This window comes from Solea senegalensis, linkage group LG10 (genome assembly GCF_019176455.1).
Source record: "Solea senegalensis isolate Sse05_10M linkage group LG10, IFAPA_SoseM_1, whole genome shotgun sequence".
Classification (NCBI taxonomy): domain Eukaryota; kingdom Metazoa; phylum Chordata; class Actinopteri; order Pleuronectiformes; family Soleidae; genus Solea; species Solea senegalensis.
The window spans coordinates 23076687-23097550 of record NC_058030.1 but is presented as its reverse complement, the minus strand read 5'-3'; the positions used below and the strand labels follow the sequence as shown (position 1 = coordinate 23097550).

The 20864-nt window shown below is 40.6% G+C and overlaps 1 protein-coding gene across 1 annotated transcript in view; it reads right to left on the bottom strand.

Annotated features, from left to right (window-relative positions):
- Positions 1-2029, bottom strand: part of LOC122775891 (IQ motif and SEC7 domain-containing protein 3-like) — a 34912-nt gene extending 32883 nt beyond the window's left edge. The window contains exon 1 of the mRNA XM_044036100.1: positions 1877-2029. Within this exon, the coding sequence (XP_043892035.1) occupies positions 1877-2029 (153 nt within the window). The remainder of the gene's footprint in view (positions 1-1876) is intronic.
- Between the last annotated feature and the right edge of the window lie 18835 nt (positions 2030-20864).

Here is a 20864-nt window from a genome sequence, read left to right as displayed (position 1 = left end):
ATACCTGGAGGTATTGTAAGCACTAACTTCCAGGTATTTTTACCAGACGGCAAAGCTGACGCTAACAAAGAAGAGATTTTTGAAAGGCCACTGACATCATCTCAGACTACATATGACCCAATCCTGTTCTCATATTTACTCATACCATCACTTGGAACTGTTACAAAGCAGACATTCAATTCAATTCAGTTTTATTTGTATAGCGCCAAATCATAACAAACATTATCTCAAGGCACTGTACGTAGACAACATCAAGGAGAGCAGAAACCCAACAGTTCACACAATGAGCAAACACTAGGCATCAGTGGAGAGAAAAAACTCCCTCTTAACAGGAAGAAATCTCTGACAGAACCAGACTCAGAGATGTGCGGTCATCTGCCTCGACCGGTTGGGGTGAAAGGAAAAATGGGGGACAGAGGAGAGGACAAGAGGGAGATGAGGTAGAGACAGAAGAGAGAGAGAGACCAGGAGCAGATACACGACAACTGTATCAAGTTTATACAGTCAATAATGACATGTTTGTATCAATACAATGTAATTCTTATAAGTAGCAGCAGAGAGTGTTGATAAAAATTACACTGATATCAACTTTTAATTATAGCATAATAATAATAGTGATGATATGTATGATAGTAATAGTCTCAAAAACTGGATCTGGATCCTGCAACCTGCATGCGACATGACTTGCTTTTGCCAGATATTCAACATGCTGTCCTCATTCTCAGCCCAACCCTCATATTTGTTTTACAAAATCAGGCATTGGGAGGAGTTAGCCTCAGAAAACAGGGTTAAAACAGGGTTAAAACAGGCTTTAGCCTTTAAACACTTCACAGGAGAAGCAGAGACATGTCAGAAAACATCTTCATCACCTGGAAATACTGGTGGATGAATTTATGATGTGCACAAAATGACAGCAAGCTATTTTTGTATTTTTGTAGTGCAGCTACACAGTATGCTTTCCAATGTTTGCTTTATGAGGGCAACAGCATTTTCCTCGGGTATGGTTCATCTGGGAAAAATGTCACTTTCAAAGGCTCATACAATTGAACCTACCCCTCTACCTCAACAAGAATTGTGACACGCTACGCCTTCTCAAGTGGTTGGGGCACTTGAGAAGGGGTGAAACAGGATTGAGAGTATTGGAGGAAGGTCCCGCCCCCTTTTGACATATAGCATATATACACACATATACAGTATGTATCTGCCAATACTGGCGAAGAACAGAAGGTTGTGATAAAGGTGTTACTAAAAATAAATGCATCTATTGTTTGTTAGCAGATCTACTCATACTTAGACTCAAGTCTAAGTATCCTTCTGAATTTTACCAACCCATTTTCAGCAAGAGGGAGAAAAGAAGGAGGGTGGGAGTGGGAGTCAAGGGAAGATGAGACAGAGAGGGATGAAAAAGGAGGACAGCCATGCAAGTGCCTGCGCAAAAACACACTCACACAAAGTGTGCGGACACACACACACACACACACACACGCGCACGCACGCGCGCGCTCATGTGCACACACACACACACACTGCAGCAGCAGAAGCTGTGACAACAGCAGACCCTTCAGCAGTTTGCTCTGAGAAATGAAGACATCTCCAGTCGCCAGGAGCAGTTATTAGCTGTTACCATGACAACCTAGCATCTTTTGTGCTCATTTTGCTGTGGCGGTGGAGTTACTGGTGCTCTTTGTCATGTCAGTAGAGACGGAAATGGATCCGAGAGGAATTTCTTTTTTGTCAGACAAGACACAAAGTCAAGTGATCATCCATCACACACTTCGACAACAGGATAGGTGGAGGAGTCCACATCTGCCCCCTCACACCATGACGGTGAGTGTGGGCCCACACACACGCACACAAAATTTAAAAAAGACATTACCTGTTTATTCTTATTCTCCAGGGTAATTTCATACTCGCTGGGTCCCTCCCTCTTGGGTCCCTCCACTTCCTGTCCACTGCCAGAGGAGGTTCCATCCTCCAGGCTCAGCATCTGTCCACTGTCACGGAAATAAAACAGAAAGCTATCAGTCATCCCCTCTGACCTTCAAAAATCTGCCATTATCACAGTGGCAGCTCATCAGCTCTGCAGAGTGTGAAGAGGTTCATGAGGGAAGCAGCAGGTTGGAGCGGGATGTGTGGATGTGGTGAGACGACGATTGCAAGACTGGAACTGAGACTCTGCAACCGACATGTGGCTTCAGTGTTTCTGCCCTCTACAGTATGTGACACTGTTTGTTCACTTGTCTATTTCTGAAAGGTCAAGCAGATGAAAAGATAGATTATCTTTGGTTGTGGAAATGCCAGCGCATTTAGATGCTCAGAGCAGAGCGGAGTGTGAGCCAACACTCGATGGGAGAAGGTTAAGGACTGAGGTTAGGGTTAGGATAAAGATCCAGGTTAGGCTTAGTGGACTCATTCACTGTTGGCTCACACTCAGTATCATTAATATTTCCATGACCCATAAAAATCCATCCATCCATCCACTGTCTACCACTTTATCCTTCACATGATGGTGGGATAAATTATTATAAATAATATGGAGGTCTGTGTAGAGGTGAAGGTAAACACGTACAAATGAATATTCAACCAATAAACAGAAAAGGGCCATCAGATTAATAAATAACAATAAGGATATAGAGAGCACACAAATGAACTCTCCAGTGCAAATAATATTCAAAGCAAGAAATAACTGATCAAGAAATAGTTTTCAGAGACAAGGGGGATATAATTTGAGAGGGAAGATAAATTTAAAAATACACTGTGCCAGGACAACTTTAAAAAGTATGTGTGTTTTAATCTCTGGGGTTAAATTATGAAACAGTCAAATCAGAGTAAAAAAAACACATTTTAAATAAATAAAAGGGTGAAGAACAGCAGTTTAATCCCAGACGGTGATGGAAATTGTTGTGTTTAAGGCCAGAAATAGTGTTGTGTGTAATAGGACTGGGGTAGGAACATGTATAAGTTTATGCTTCTTTCTACTGCTTTTCAAAAATGTGACGAGAAGGAAACGTGAAAGTGTTAAAAAACAAATAAATAATATATATATGTCTCTATATATATATATATATATATATATAGACATATATAAATAAATAATTGTGAATGTTGAACGTGTTTGAAATAAATATATACTCACAGTTGGATGTAGGGAGGAGTAGTTAAGGCGTTGCTTTGATTTGAAATGTATCAGCTTTACAAAGTAAATTTTGACTCTGAATTCTTTTTATATATAAAAATACATTTAAAAAGAAGTATGGCAATGACATAATATGGATTCCAGAGTCTGATTCATAGACAAACAAATGAATGGTTTTCATGTTCTAGTGTCTGGATTATAGTGTAAGAGGATGATAAGTCTGTGATATTATATAGGCGCTCACAAACATGCAAGACAATAAAAGTCAAAAGTGACATGCAGGAAAAGTAGAGGAATGAACAATTTCAGCTGCACAGGTCAATAATTCTATGAGTTAGAATAATCTCAAGGACAAGTTAAATAAATGATACATGTACATCTGGCCTGACTCTGAACATCAGGTTCAATTGGAAAAGGAGGAGGAGGCTGCACTTCTAATCCCAAATCCTATATTCCCAGATGGAACAATGTTCTTTTCATAGACTGCTTCTTATATATGACAGCACTATCTGCTGCACATGCTGTTAGAGCTGCGCGGGACTCACTGAATCAGAGTTATTGCCATGATGACACAGCAGAAACCATCCTTTTTATTGTATATATATTGAGTTTTCCATTTTACACGTAAGCGTCCAAAAACATAAAGTGGCCACGTTCTCTATAGCTTCTCATCTCACCACTTTAAAAGGAGAGAAAACATTGACATTCAGCACCGTTCAGCCTGTATTCAGCCAAACTGGTCTAAGCGTAGATGTATGATCCACGCCTAAGAGCTTTTATAATGGTGTGTGTGTGTTTGGTACCTCTTTGGGACCTTATGGCATAAACACTGTCCTTGTGAGGACCAGTGGTCCACATGGAGACCAAAACCAAAAGACCAAAAGAAATATTGTAATACTTGATTAAGCTGTTGATTATTTTCTCGATGAAACAATTAGTTGTTTGGTCCAGAAAATGTTGAAAAAGGTTGATCAATGTTTCCCAACCCTCAAAATAATGATGTGATCTCTAAACAAACCACAATAAAACCAAATATTCAGTTTTAACGATATCTTTCCTGGAGCAAAGAGACCATACACATATTCACATTTAAGGGTTTGTTTTAATTATTAAAAAAACACAATTATCAAAAATAACTAGTACCGCGCGCGGTTCTGAACGGGTTCGAGCCGACCCGCGCGAGTCGCCGTGTGCCACGGCTCCCCGCGCGCCTCGCGCTCTCACCCGTTCATTCACCGCGCGCGGTACTAGTTATTTTCAGTACTAGTTATTTTCAGTACTAGTTATTTTCAGTACTAGTTATTTTCAGTACTAGTTATTTTCAGTACTAGTTATTTTCAGCGGCGTCCCCGCACATGTCGATCCAAATTTCGGGGGGGATCGGCAACGTATGGCAAAGTTATAGGGCACTTCCTGTTTAAAATGGCCGACTTCCTGTTCGGTCAAATGCGCGTCCGTAAACGTGTTCAGGGAAGTTCCCTTGTCTTACATATCAAGTTTTGTGCAGATCGGACAATCTTAGAGTTTACTTCCTGTTTCGGGCATTCCACTTCCTGTTGGGAGGTCATCTTTTGCAGACATGCTCAGGACAGGTCCCTGGTGTGACATATAAGGTTTTGTGCAAATTGGACAACGTACTGCAAAGTTAGCGGGCACTTCCTGTTTAAAATGGCCAACTTCCTGTTCGTCTCTGGAAACATGTTCAGGGAAGGTCCCGTAACTCACATATCTAGTTTTGTGTCAATCGGACAATGTAAGACTTTACTTCCTGTTTCGGGCGTTCCACTTCCTGTAGGGAGGTGACCTTTTACAGACATGCTCAGGACAGGTCCCTGGTGTCACATATAAGGTTTTGTGCAGATCGGACAATATACTGCAAAGTTAGAGGGCACTTCCTGTTTAAAATGGCCAACTTCCTGTTCGGTCAACGGTGTCTCCGTAAACATGTTCAGGGAAGGTCCCATAACTCGCATATAAGGTTTCGTGCAAATCGGACAACGTACGGCAAAGTTAGAGGGCACTTCCTGTTTAAAATGGCCGACTTCCTGTTCGTCTCCGGAAACATGTTCAGGGAAGGTCCCTTAACTTACATATCTAGTTTCGTGTCAATCGGACAATGTAAGACTTTACTTCCTGTTTCGGGTGTTCCACTTCCTGTAGGGAGGTGACCTTTTACGGACATGTTGAGGAAGGGTCTGGGGTCCCACATACTAAGTTTCAAGTGGATACAACGATCCCTGTTGGAGCAGCATCAAAAACTATATATGTAATTCTGTCTGCTGTCACCAGGGGGCGCTGTATTTGAAAATTAATATTTTCATATAGACGTGTTCAGGGCCGGACTGTCATCAATCCCAGCAACTTTGGTTCAGATCGGACCAGGATTGGCAAAGCTGTAACAGTTTGTTTTTTTAGAATTTTCTACCACCACCAGGAGGCGCTGTTTTCAAAATGTACCGTTTCAGCAACACAGTCGTCTTCAGGAACTAACCATCATCAACTAAAGCAAGTTTGGTTGGGATCAGACCTTCCATCGCAAAGTTATAAGAGTTTCACTGTCTGTTGTGAAAAATTATTATTATCTCCAACTTTGGCGCCCCCTATCTCGTACGCCATACAATATTTTAAAAAGCTTTTGATAACTTTTGATGCTCAACTCGTCCACATTGATCTCACCAAGTTTGAAGGTGATCGCACAAAAGCTCTAGGAGGAGATAATTGAAATACAAGCTGTCATACTGTCTGCTGTCAACAGGGGGCGCTGTTTTCGAAATTGAATATTTTCATATAGACGTCTTTAGGGCGGGACTATCATCAATCCTAGCAAGTTTGGTTCAGATCGGACCAGGATTTGCGAAGTTGTAGCAGTTTGATTTTTTGTCCCAAAAATCCGACTTTGCGTCGTTGCCATGGCAACACCGTTAAACGATTTGTCGCCATATTGATCACGCATCATCTACCATGTGTTTTGACTGTTGTCACCAATTTTGAGTGCGGTACGATTATCTGTGTAAAAGTTATTCCCGAAATCGTAAAAAAACTTTTTTTTTGTGTATTTTCTTTCACCACAAGGAGGCGCTGTTTTCAAACTTCACCGTTTTTTCATAGACGTCTTCAGCCATGGCCCATCATCAATGGTAGCAAGTTTGGTTCGGATCGGACCTTCCATCGCAAAGTTATAAGAGTTTTGTTTTTCTGATGCGAAACATCAGAATCATCACGAACTTTGCCGCCCCCTATCTCGCGCGCCATGCGACATTTGAAAAAACTTTTGATACCGTGAGCTCCTCAACTGGTCCACAGGGACCTCACCAAGTTTGAAGGTGATCGCACGAAAACTCTAGGAGGAGTTAGTTCAAATACCATTGCTGCGAATTCGCCAAAATCGCCAAAAAATCGCCAATCAACCCAAGATGGCGGATTCCTGTTGGGTTTGGATCATGGTCATAATGTAATTTTTTCTTCATCCTGACCCACTACACATGTGTACCGAATTTCGTGCATGTGCGATATTTGTGTTGGTCATGGTGAATTTGGACAGGTGGCGCCGCACTTATTGGCCCCTCCCACATTCAATTTTCAACGCACATTCCCCGAACCTTTTTCAGACGTAAATTTACACCAGGATTGATGCGGTCACAAAAATCTGTGAGTTTTGGGGTATGGGAAAGGCCTCAAAAATGCGATTCATTTGGGGGAATAATAAGAATAATAATAATAACTAGTACCGCAAGCGGTAATCAACGGGTTCGAGCTTGACGGCTCGCGGGTCTCCCTGCGCCCACCTCGCCGTGCGAGACGTCTAGCTCATCTTCCGTTCATTCACCGCTTGCGGCAGTAGTAATTTTCAGCTTAGACTATTTTCAGCGTCCATGTGCTAAGTTAGATGGCACTTCCTGTTTAAAATGGCCGACTTCCTGTTTGGTGAAAGGTGTGTCCGTAAACGTGTTCAGGGACGTTCCTTTGACTCACATATCAAGTTTTGTGAAGATTGGAAAATGTTAGACTTGACTTCCTGTTTCGGGAGTTCTACTTCCTGTAGGGAGGTTATCCTTTACAGCACATATGTCAGAATCAAGGCCCGTGAATGAGTTATGTCTGCCCGCGGGATGATTTTTAATTACTATTAAAACCGGCTTGCACTATTATGTGCCCTCAGCACCATAATACTACAAATCCCAAGATGCACTGCGAGTGCGATCCCGTGTCATCATTCATGAACAGCATCACAGTCACAGTGGAGGACTAAACATTGCTGTCATTTTTCATCTCCCTCTCCCCCAAATAGACAAATAGAAAAGTAGACGGTGAAAACAGGGTTTTCAAGACAGGTGGGAGGCAGAATAATGTTCACCGAAGTAAAAGGAAAGCCTGTGTGTCTTGTGTGTGGAGACAGTGTGTCGTTATGAAAGAATATAACTTAAGAAGGCACTATGAAACTTGCAACTGTTTTTCACTTTTCAAGTTTGCATTAACTTCTAATTTTATTATAAAAGACAAACATTGGTGAGGATCAGAGCAGCACACTGATTTGTTTTGTAACATGCTGTTTCATTTTTGCATTTATCTTGCCATTGAGCTTTGAAGGAAAATAACATTTTGCTGTTTACCTGTTAAAAAGAAGAAGGAAAAATGTTTTCAATTTGGTACTGAAAGAGCCTTAAGAAAATATTGCAACTGATTTTATTTATATTTTGCTTAATTTAATTTAATTTAATTTAATTTAAATTAATTTAATGATTGAGAGCAATATAGGCTTTTGTATTGGTATTGGTTCAATATGTGCAGTAATTGCAAGTTTTAATAAATATTTAACCCTCCACCTGTACCATTTTTTTTATTTTGGCCCGCCGTGTATTTGACTTTGGCATTACTGCTTTACAGACATGTTCCGGACGGGTCTGAGGTCTCATGTATCAAGTTTCAAGTGGATACAACAATCCCAATTAGAGCAGCATGAGAAACTGTAAATGTTAGATTTGATAGATTTGTAGGCAAATGCCTCCATCATGTGGCGAACAATGGTTACTGCATGAACAAAACACTCAGTTGAGGGAATCCTTTGCATTTTTGCCAGGCAAAACCGTTGAACTATTTGTTATCATATTCAGCAAGCATCATCTACCATGTGTTTTACATGTTTTCATTCATTTGGAGTATGATACAATGACATTTGTTAAAGTTATAAGGGAAATTGTGAAATTGTATTTTCTGTTACCACCAGAAGGCGCTGTTTTCAAAATGTACAGTTTTTGCATAAGCATCTTCAGCAATATCCCATCATCGATAGTCACGAGTTTGGTTAAGATCTGACCTTCCATCGCAAAGTTATAAGAGTTTGTTGTTGTAGCGAAATACCAGACGTCATATTGTCTGCCGTCAACAGGGGGCACTGTTTTTGAAAGTGAATATTTTCACATAGGCATCTTCAGGGATTGAATATCATCAATCCTAGCAAGTTTGGTTCAGATTGGAATAGTATTAGCAAAGTGGTAGCAGTTTGTTTTTTGTCGCAAATATCTGACTTTGCAGTGTTGTCATGGCAACACTGTTGATTAATTTGTTATCATATTAGGCACGCATCATCTACCATGTGTTTTGAATGTTTTCCCAAATTTTGAGTTTGATACAAGGAAATTTGTTAAAGTTATAAGGGAAATTTTGAACTTGTACTTTCTGTTACCACCAGGTGGCGCTGTTTCCAAAATTTACAGTTTTTGCATAGGCATCTTCAGCAAAAGCCCATCATCGATCATCACAAGGTTGGTTAAGATCTGACCTTCAATTGCAAAGTTATAAGAGTTTGTTGTGTGTTGCGAAATACCAGACTTCCTAGTGTTTGCCACCACCAGGAGGCGATGTTTTCAAAATTTACAGTTTTTGCATAGACATCTTTAGCAAGGGCCCATCATCGATTGTCACTTGTTTTGGTTAATATCGGACCTTCCATCGCAAAGTTATAAGAGATTGTTGCATGTGGCGAAAATCTTGATTTTCGCCAACTTTGACGACCTTTCTCGTACGCCATGATACTTATTAAAAAGTTTTCAGGAACTTTAGATCCTCAACTTGTCCACAGTGACCTCAGCAAAGTTTCAAGGGGATCCCATGAAAGCTCTATGACAAGTGCGTTCACATACCATTGGTGCGAAATGGCCAAAATCTGCAAAAATGTACTTTCAATCCAAGATGGCGGCTTTCCCGTTCTTTTTAGAGCATAGGCTGCTTTGAATTTTTTGACCGTCCTGACCTAAGGAACGCGTGAGTACCAAGTTTAGTGCATGTACATTAAACGTGCTCCTCAGGAGGACAAGTTTTACGGGTTGTAAGAGTTTCGCCTTTTGTTGAGAAAAATATGAATGAACACCAACTTTGGTGCCCCCTATCTCGAAAACCATGCGACATTTTGAAAAACTTTTAATAACTTTAGATCCTCAACTTGTCCACAGTGACCTCACCTAGTTTGAAGGTGATCCCATAAAAGCTCTATGACAAGTGTGTTCACATACCATTGGTGCGAAATGGCCAAAATCTGCCAAAAATGTACTTTCAATCCAAGATGGCGGCTTTCCTGTTCGTTTTAGAGCTTCGGCTACGCTGACTTTTTTGACCGTCTGGACCTAAGGAATGCGTGAGTACCAAGTTTTGTGCATGTACATTCAACGTGCTACTCAGGAGGACAAGTTTTACGGGTTGTAAGAGTTTCGCCTTTTGTTGTGAAAAATATGAATGAACACCAACTTTGGCGCCCCCTATCTCGTACACCGAGCGACATTTTTAAAAGCTTTCAGGAACTTATGCTCGGCAACTTGTTCACAGTGACCTCACCAACTTTCAAGATGATCGCATAAAAACTCTAGGATTAGTTCATTCAAATATCAGGTGTCATAGTGTCTGCTGTCACCAGGGTGCGCTGTTTTTGAAAGTGAATATTTTCATATAGGCGTCTTCAGGGCCGGACTATCATCAATCCAAGCAAGTTTGGTTCAGATCGGACTCGGATTCGTAAAGTTGTAGCAGTTTGTTTTTTGTCACAAATATCTGACTTTGCAGTGTTGCTGTGGCAACACCGTTGAACGATTTGTTATCATATTAAGCACGCATCATCGAACATGTGTTTTAAATGTTTTCCCAATTTTTGAGTTTGATACGATTAACTCTGTAAAAGTTATAACCGAAATTGTTTTTTTTTGTATATTTTGTTACCACAAGGAGGCACTGTGCTCAAAATTTACGTTTTTTTCACAGACTTCTTCAGCAATGGTCCATCATCAACCCTAGGTAATTTGGTTGGGATGTGACCTTCTATCGCAAAGTTATAAGAGTTTTGTTGCCTGTGGCGAAACATTAAAATTTTCACCAACTTTGCCGGCCCCTTACTCTTACGCCATAATACCTATTGAAAAGATTTTGATACCTTTGGATCCTCAACTTGTCCAAAGTGACCTCACCAAGTTTGAAGGTGATCCCATGAAAGATCTAGGACAAATCTGTTCAAATATCATTGGTGTGAAATGGCCAAAATCAGCAAAGCATTTACTTTCAATCCAAGATGGTGGCTTTCCTGTTAGTTTTAGAGCATAGGCTACGCTGACTTTTTTGACCGGCCCGACCTAAGGAACACGTGTACCAAGTTTCGTGCATGTACATTAAACGTGCTCCTCAGAACCACAAGTTTTAGGGGGTGGAGCAGGTTTTTGGCCCGTCCACTTTCACCAGGGGGCGCTGATTTTGACTTGAAATATTTTCACATAGGTTTGTTCAGGGCCAGACTATCAACAATCCTAGCAAGTTTGGCTCAGATTGGACCAGGATTGGCAAAGTTGTGACAGTTTTTTTTTTTTTGTATTTTCTACCACCACCAGGAGGCGCTGTTTTCAAAATTTATTGTTTTCGGCAATATAGTCGCCTTCAGCAACTAACCATTATCAATCATAGGAAGTTTGGTTGGGATTGGATCTTCCATCACAAAGTTATAAGAGTTTCGCTTTTTGTTGTGAAAAATAGGAATTTACACCCACTTTGGCGCCCCCTATCTCGTACACCATGAGACATTTTAAAAAACTTTTGATAACTTAAGTTCCTCAACTGGTTCACAGTGACCTGACCAAGTTTAAAGGTGATCGCACAAGAACTCTAGGATTAATTCCTTCAAATACCAGAGGTCATATTGTCTCCGTCACCAGGGGGTGCTGTTTTTGAAAGTGAATATTTTCATATAGGTGTCTTCAGGGCCGGACTATCATCAATCATGGCAAGTTTGGTTCAGATTGGACAGGGATTCGCAAAGTGGTAGCAGTTTGTTTTTTTGTCGCAAAAATCCGACTTTGCATCATTACCATGGCAACATCATGTAACGATACGCCATCATATTGAGCACGCATAGTCTACCATGTGTTTAGAATCTTTTAACCAATTTTGAGTTTGATACAATCATTTCTGTAAAAGTTATTCCCGAAATTGTAAAAGTAACTTTTTTTTTTAGATTTTCTGCCACCACCAGGAGGCGATGTTTACAAACTTAACAGTTTTTGCATAGGCATCTTCAGCAAGGGCCCATCATCGATCGCCACAAGTTTGGTTACGATCGGACCTTCCATCACAAAGTTATAAGAGTTTCGTTGCGTGTAGCGAGAAATTACAAATTTTCGCCAACTTTGCCGGCCCTTTTCTCGTACGCCATGCGACATTTCAACTAACCATAAGCATCGTTAGATCCCCAACTTGTCCACAGTGACCTCACCAAGTTTGAACGTGATCCCATGTAAGCTCTAGGACAAGTTCGTTCAAATACCGATGGTGCGAAATGGCCAAAATCGCCTCTGTTTTGGAGTGCAATCCAAGATGGCGGCCTTCCTGTAGGATTCACAGGGAAGTTGTCATCGACTTTTTTGACCGTCCCCACCTCATGAACATGTGTGCCAAGTTTCGTTCATGTACGTTAAACCCGAGAGCAGATGACCTAATAGAAGTTTTTTGCGTCAGTTTTTAGCCCCGCCCTCTTCCATTTTTTGACGCACATTCCTTGAAACACTGATATACGTAATTTTACACCAGGTCTGATGGGGTTGCAAAATTTGGTGAGTTTTGGGGCATGGGAAAGGCCTCAAAAACGCGATTCATTTGGAGGAATAATAATAATAAGAATAAGAAGAAGAATAATCTTAGCGATTACAATAGGGTTCTTGCGCAACCAAGTTGCTCGAACCCTAATAATAAGAATAATCTTCACAGTTTCAATAGGGTTCTTGCAACCAAGTTGCTCGAACCCTAATAATCTTTACAGTTTCAATAGGGTTCTTGCAACCAAGTTGCTCGAACCCTAACTAGTACCGCAAGCGGTAATTGACGGGTTCGAGCTTGACGGCTCGCGAGTCCCTGTGCGTCCACGTCGCAGCGCGAGTCCTCTTCCTCATCTTCCGTTCATTCACCGCTTGTGGTACAGGTTATTTTCAGCTGCATCCCCGCGCAATGTCAGGAGTGTCCTTTTAAAATGGCCGTCTTCCTGTTGGGTGAAAGGCGTGTCCGTAAACGTGTTTAGGGAAGGTACCTTGACTTACATAACAAGTTTCGTGTGGATCGGAGAATGTCAGACTTTACTTCCTGTTTCGGGAGTTGTACTTCCTGTAAGGAGGTCATCCTTTACAGACATGTTCAGGGCGGGTCTGAGGTCTAACAGTGTGATTTCATCTATAAGTTGTTATTTTTGTGAAAAACAACTGATGGTATCAGAATTGAAGCTGAATTTTAGAAATAACTAGTTATTTTTGTGATAGAACATCTGATGGTATAAGAATTTAGGGTGCATTTTCTCTTTTTTCCCTCTGTTACTTTTTCTCTCTTCCCATTTTCCCTGTTTTTTTTTTCCTTGGCCCCTCTTGCAGTACCTTTTGCCCCATCTTTCCCTTTCAGAGCAGCATGAGAAACTGTAAATGTTAGATTTGATAGAGTTGTAGGCAAATGCCTCCATCATGTGGCGAACAAAGGTTACTGCACTGACAAACCACTCAGTAGAGTGGATCCTGTGCAGTGTTCTTATGTCAACACCGTTGAACGATTTGTTATCATATTCAGCAAGCATCATCTACCATGTGTTTTACATGTTTTCATTCATTTTGAGTATGATACAATGAAATTTGTTAAAGTTATAAGGGAAATTGTGAACTTGTATTTTCTGTTACCACCAGAAGGCGCTGTTTTCAAAATGTACAGTTTTTGCATAAGCATCTTCAGCAAGATCCCATCATCGGTCGTCACGAGTTTGGTTAAGATCTGACCTTCCATCGCAAAGTTATAAGAGTTTGTTGTTGTAGCGAAATACCAGACGTCATATTGTCTGCCGTCAACAGGGGGCACTGTTTTTGAAAATGAATATTTTCATATAGGCATCTTCAGGGATTGACTATCATCAATCCTAGCAAGTTTGGTTCAGATTGGAATAGCATTCGCAAAGTGGTAGCAGTTTGTTTTTTGTCGCAAATATCTGACTTTGTAGTGTTGTCATGGCAACACTGTTGAACAATTTGTTATCATATTAGGCACACATCATCTACCATGTGTTTGGAATGTTTTCCCAAATTTTGAGTTTGATACAAGGACATTTGTTAAAGTTATAAGGGAAATTGTGAACTTGTACTTTCTGTTACCACCAGGTGGCGCTGTTTCCAAAATTTACAATTTTTGCATAGGCATCTTCAGCAAAAGCCCATCATCGATCATCACAAGTTTGGTTAAGATCTGACCTTCAATCGCAAAGTTATAAGAGTTTGTTGTGTGTTGCGAAATACCAGACTTCCTAGTGTTTGCCACCACCAGGAGGCGATGTTTTCAAAATTTACAGTTTTTGCATAGACATCTTTAGCAAGGGCCCATCATCGATTGTCACTTGTTTGGTTACTATCTGACCTTCCATGGCAAAGTTATAAGAGATTGTTGTGTGTTGCGAGGAATCGTGATTTTCGCCAACTTTCCTGACCTTCTTCTTGTTAGCCGTGATACTTAATGAAAAGATTTTGATACCTTTGGATCCTCAACTTGTTCACAGTGACCTCACAAAGTTTCAAGGTGATCCCATGAAAGCTCTATGACAAGTGCGTTCACATACCATTGGTGCGAAATGGCCAAAATCTGCAAAAATGTACTTTCAATCCAAGATGGCGGCTTTCCCGTTCGTTTTAGAGCATAGGCTGCTTTGAATTTTTTGACCGTCCTGACCTAAGGAACGCGTGAGTACCAAGTTTAGTGCATGTACATTAAACGTGCTCCTCAGGAGGACAAGTTTTACGGGTTGTAAGAGTTTCGCCTTTTGTTGTGAAAAATATGAATGAACGCCAACTTTGGCGCCCCCTATCTCAAAAACCATGTGACATTTTAAAAAACTTTTAATAACTTTAGATCCTCAACTTATTCACAGTGACCTCACCCAGTTTGAAGGTGATCCCTTTAAAGCTCTATGACAAGTGCGTTCACATACCATTGGTGCGAAATGGCCAAAATCTGCAAAAAATGTACTTTCAATCCAAAATGGCGGCTTTCCTGTTCGTTTTAGAGGTTCGGCTACGCTGACTTTTTTGACCGTCTGGACCTAACGAACGCGTGAGTACCAAGTTCGTGCATGTACATTCAACGTGCTCCTCAGGAGGACAAGTTTTACGGGTTGTAAGAGTTTTGCCTTTTGTTGTGAAAAATATGAATGAACACCAACTTTGGCGCCCCCTATCTCGTTCACCGAGCGACATTTTAAAAAGCTTTCAGTAACTTATGCTCAGGCAACTTGTTCACAGTGACCTCACTAATTTTCAAGGTGATCGCACAAAAACTCTAGGACAAGTTCATTCAAATATCAGGTGTCATAGTGGCTGCTGTCACAAGGGGGCGCTGTTTTTGTTAGTGAATATTTTCATATAGGTGTCTTCGGGGCAGGACTATCATCAATCCTAGCAAGTTTGGTTCAGATTAGACTCAGTTTCGCAAAGTTGTAGCAGTTTGTTTTTTTGTCACAAATATCTGACTTTGCAGTGTTGCTATGGCAACACCGTTGCGCCATTTGTTATCATAATAAGCACGCATCATCTTTCATGTATTTTAAATGTTGTCACAAATTTTGAGTTTGATACGATTAAATATGTAAAAGTTATTACCGAAATTGTGTATTTGTTGTATTTTCTGTTACCACAAGGAGGCGCTGTGCTAAAAATTTACAGTTTATCCACAGACTTCTTCAGCAATGGTCCATCATCAACCCTAGGTAATTTGGTTGGGAAGTGACCTTCTATCGCAAAGTTATAAGAGTTTTGTTGCCTGTGTCGAAAAATAAAAATTTTCACCAACTTTGCCGGCCCCTTTCTCGTACACCATGATACTTATTAAAAAGTTTTTAGCAACTTTAGATCCTCAACTTGTCCAAAGTGACCTCACCAAGTTTGAACGTGATCCCATGTAAGCTCTAGGACAAGTTCGTTCAAATACCGATGGTGCGATATGGCCAAAATCGGCAAAAAATGAATTTTCAATCCAAGATGGCGGCTTTCCTGTTCGTTTTAGAGCATAGGCTACGCTGACTTTTTTGACCGTCCCGACCTAAGGAACGCGTGTACCAAGTTTCGTGCATGTACATTAAACGTGCTCCTCAGGCCCACAAGTTTTAGGGGGTGGAGCAGTTATTTGCCCCGCCCACTTTCATTTTTTAACGCACATTCCCCGAAACAGTAATAAACGTAAATTTACACCAGGTCTGATGCGCTTGCAAAAATTGGTGAGTTTTGGGGCATGTTCAGGTTCTCTAAAACGCGATTTACTTTGGTGAAGAGGAAGAAGAAGAAGAAGAAGAATAATCTTTACAGTTTCAATAGGGTTCTTGCAACCAAGTTGCTCGAACCCTAATAAGAATAATCCTAGCGATTACAATAGGGTTCTTGCAACCAAGTTGCTCGAACCCTAATAACTCTTACGATTACAATAGGGTTCTTGCGCAACATTGTTGCTCGAACCCTAATAATCTTCACAGTTTCAATAGGGTTCTTGCAACCAAGTTGCTCGAACCCTAATAAGAATAATCTTAGCGATTATAATAGGGTTCTTGCGCAACCAAGTTGCTCGAACCCTAATAACTCTTACGATTACAATAGGGTTCTTGCGCAACATTGTTGCTCGAACCCTAATAAGAATAATCTTAGCGATTATAATAGGGTTCTTGCGCAACCAAGTTGCTCGAACCCTAACTAGTACCGCAAGCGGTAATTGACGGGTTCGAGCTTGACGGCTCGCGAGTCCCTGTGCGTCCACGTCGCAGCGCGAGTCCTCTTCCTCATCTTCCGTTCATTCACCGCTTGTGGTACAGGTTATTTTCAGCTGCATCCCCGCGCAATGTCAGGCGTGTCCTTTTAAAATGGCCGTCTTCCTGTTGGGTGAAAGGCGTGTCCGTAAACGTGTTTAGGGAAGGTACCTTGACTTACATAACAAGTTTCGTGTGGATCGGAGAATGTCAGACTTTACTTCCTGTTTCGGGAGTTGTACTTCCTGTAAGGAGGTCATCCTTTACAGACATGTTCAGGGTGGGTCTGAGGTCTAACAGTGTGATTTCATCTATAAGTTGTTATTTTTGTGAAAAACAACTGATGGTATCAGAATTGAATCTGAATTTTAGAAATAACTAGTTATTTTTGTGATAGAACATCTGATGGTATAAGAATTTAGGGTGCATTTTCTCTTTTTTCCCTCTGTTACTTTTTCTCTCTTCCCATTTTCCCTGTTTTTTTTTTTCCTTGGCCCCTCTTGCAGTACCTTTTGCCCCATCTTTCACTGTCAGAGCAGCATGATAAACTGTAAATGTTAGATTTGATAGATTTGTAGGCAAATGCCTTCATCATGTGGCGAACAAAGGTTACTGCACTGACGAACCACTCAGTAGAGTGGATCCTGTGCAGTGTTCTTATGTCAACACCATTGAACGATTTGTTATCATATTCAGCAAGCATCCTCTACCATGTGTTTTACATGTTTTCATTCATTTTGAGTATGATACAATGAAATTTGTTAAAGTTATAAGGGAAATTGTGAACTTGTATTTTATGTTACCACCAGAAGGCGCTGTTTTCAAAATGTACAGTTTTTGCACAAGTATCTTCAGCAAGATCACATCATCGATCGTCACGAGTTTGGTTAAGATCTGACCTTCCATCGCAAAGTTATAAGAGTTTGTTGTTGTAGCGAAATACCAGACGTCATATTGTCTGCCGTCAACGGGGGCACTGTTTTTTAAAGTGAATATTTTCATATAGGCATCTTCAGGGATTGACTATCATCAATCCTAGCAAGTTTGGTTCAGATTGGAATAGCATTCGCAAAGTGGTAGCAGTTTGTTTTTTGTCGCAAATATCTGATTTTGCAGTGTTGTATCTGACTTTGCATTGTTGTCATTGCAACACTGTTGAACAATTTGTTATCATATTAGGCACGCATCATCTACCATGTGTTTTTAATGTTTTCCCAAATTTTGAGTTTGATACAAGGAAATTTGTTAAAGTTATAAGGGAAATTGTGAACTTGTACTTTCTGTTACCACCAGGTGGCGCTGTTTCCAAAATTTACAGTTTTTGCAAAGGCATCTTCAGCAAGAGCCCATCATCGATCATCACAAGTTTGATTAAGATCTGACCTTCAATAGCAAAGTTATAAGAGTTTGTTGTGTGTTGCGAAATACCAGACTTCCTAGTGTTTGCCACCACCAGGAGGCACTGTTTTCGAAATTTACAGTTTTTGCATAGACATCTTTAGCAAGAGGCCCATCATGTCACTTGTTTGATTATCTCGGACCTTCTATGAAAGTTATAAGGTTTTGTTGCCCGTGAAATCTTAAATTTTCACCAACTTTGACGCCCCCTTTCTCGTACGCCATGATACTTATTAAAAAGTTTTCAGGAACTTTAGATCCTCAACTTGTCCACAGTGACCTCAGCAAGTTTGAAGGTGATCCCATGAAAGCTCTATGACAAGTGCGTTCACATACCATTGGTGCGAAATGGCCAAAATCTGCAAAAAATTTACTTTCAATCCAAGATGGCGGCTTTCCTGTTCGTTTTAGAGCTTCGGCTACGCTGACTTTTTTGACCGTCTGGACCTAAGGAATGCGTGAGTACCAAGTTTTGTGCATGTACATTCAACGTGCTCCTCAGGAGGACAAGTTTTACGGGTTGTAAGAGTTTCACCTTTTGTTGTGAAAAATATGAATGAACACCAACTTTGGCGCCCCCTATCTCGTACACCGAGCGATATTTTTAAAAGCTTTCAGGAACTTATGCTCGGCAACTTGTTCACAGTGACCTCACCAACTTTCAAGGTGATCGCATAAAAATTCTAGGATTAGTTCATTCAAATATCAGGTGTCATAGTGTCTGCTGTCACCAGGGGGCACTGTTTTTGAAAGAGAATATTTTCATATAGGCGTCTTCAGGGCCAGATTATCATCAATCAGAGCAAGTTTGGTTCAGGTCGGACTCGGATTAGTAAAGTTGTAATAGTTTGTTTTTTGTCACAAATATCTGACTTTGCAGTGTTGCTGTGGCAACACCGTTGAACGATTTGTTATCATATAAAGCACGCATAATCGACCATGTGTTTTGAATGTTTTCCCAATTTTTGAGTTTGATACGATTAACTCTGTAAAAGTTATTACCGAAATGTTTATTTTTTGGATTTTCTGTTACCACAAGGAGGCGCTGTGCTAAAAATGTACAGTTTTTCCACAGACTTATTCAGCAATGGTCCATCATCAACCCTAGGTAATTTGGTTGGGATGTGACCTTCTATCGCAAAGTTATAAGAGTTTTGTTGCCTGTGGCGAAACATTAAAATTTTCACCAACTTTGCCGGCCCCTTACTCTTACGCCATAATACCTATTGAAAAGATTTTGATACCTTTGGATCCTCAACTTGTCCAAAGTGACCTCACCAAGTTTGAAGGTGATCCCATGAAAGATCTAGGACAAATCTGTTCAAATATCATTGGTGTGAAATGGCCAAAATCAGCAAAGCATTTACTTTCAATCCAAGATGGCGGCTTTCCTGTTAGTTTTAGAGCATAGGCTACGCTGACTTTTTTGACCGGCGTGACCTAAGGAACGCGTGTACCAAGTTTTGTGCATGTACATTAAACGTGCTCCTCAGGACCACAGGTTTTAGGGGGTGGAGCAGTTTTTTGGCCCGTCCACTTTCACCAGGGGGCGCTGATTTTGACTTGAAATATTTTCACATAGGTTTGTTCAGGGCCAGACTATCAACAATCCTAGCAAGTTTGGTTCAGATTGGACCAGGATTGGCAAAGTTGTAACAGTTTTTTTTTGTAGTATTTTCTACCACCACCAGGAGGCGCTGTTTTCAAAATGTATTGTTTTCGGCAATATAGTCGCCTTCAGCAACTACCCATTATCAATCATAGGAAGTTTGGTTGGGATTGGATCTTCCATCGCAAAGTTATAAGAGTTTTGCTTTTTGTTGTGAAAAATAGGAATTTACACCCACTTTGGCGCCCCCTATCTCGTACACCATGAGACATTTTAAAAAACTTTTGATAACTTAAGCTCCTCAACTGGTTCACAGTGACCTCACCGAGTTTAAAGGTGATCGCACAAGAACTCTAGGATTAATTCCTTCAAATACCAGAGGTCATATTGTCTCCGTCACCAGGGGGTGCTGTTTTTGAAAGTGAATATTTTCATATAGACGTCTTCAGGGCTGGACTATCATCAATCCTAGCAAGTTTGGTTCAGATTGGACTAGGATTCGCAAAGTTGTAGCAGTTTGTTTTTTGTCGCAAAAATCCGACTTTGCATCATTACCATGGCAACATCATGTAACTCTACGCCATCATATTGAGCATGCATCATCTACCTTGTGTTTTGGGTGATTTTTACCAATTTTGAGTTTGATACGATAATCTCTGTAAAAGTTATTCCCGAAATTGTAAAAGTAACTTTTTTTTTTAATTTTCTGCCACCACCAGGAGGCGATGTTTACAAACTTGACAGTTTTTGCATAGGCCTCTTCAGCAAGGGCCCATCATCAATCGCCACAAGTTTGGTTAAGATCGGACCTTCTATCGCAAAGTTATAAGAGTTTTGTTGCGTGTGGCGAAAATCTTAATTTTCACCAACTTTGACGCCCCCTTTCTCGTACGCCATGATACTTATTAAAAAGTTTTCAGGAACTTTAGATCCTCAACTTGTCCACAGTGACCTCACCAAGTTTGAACGTGATTCCATGTAAGCTCTGGGACAAGTTCGTTCAAATACCGATGGTGCGAAATGGCCAAAATCGCCTCTGTTTTGGCGTGCAATCCAAGATGGCGTCCTTCCTGTAGGATTCACAGGGAAGTTGTCATCGACTTTTTTGACCGTCCCCACCTCATGAACATGTGTGCCAAGTTTCGTTCATGTACGTTAAACCAGAGAGCAGATGACCTAATAGAAGTTTTTTGCGTCAGTTTTTAGCCCCGCCCTCTTCCATTTTTTGACGCACATTCCTTGAAACATTGATATACGTAATTTTACACCAGGTCTGATGGGGTTGCAAAATTTGGTGAGTTTTGGGGCATGGGAAAGGCCTCAAAAACGTGATTCATTTGGAGGAATAATAAAAATAAGAATAAGAATAATCTTAGCGATTATAATAGGGTTCTTGCGCAACCAAGTTGCTCGAACCCTAATAATAATAAGAATAATCTTCACAGTTT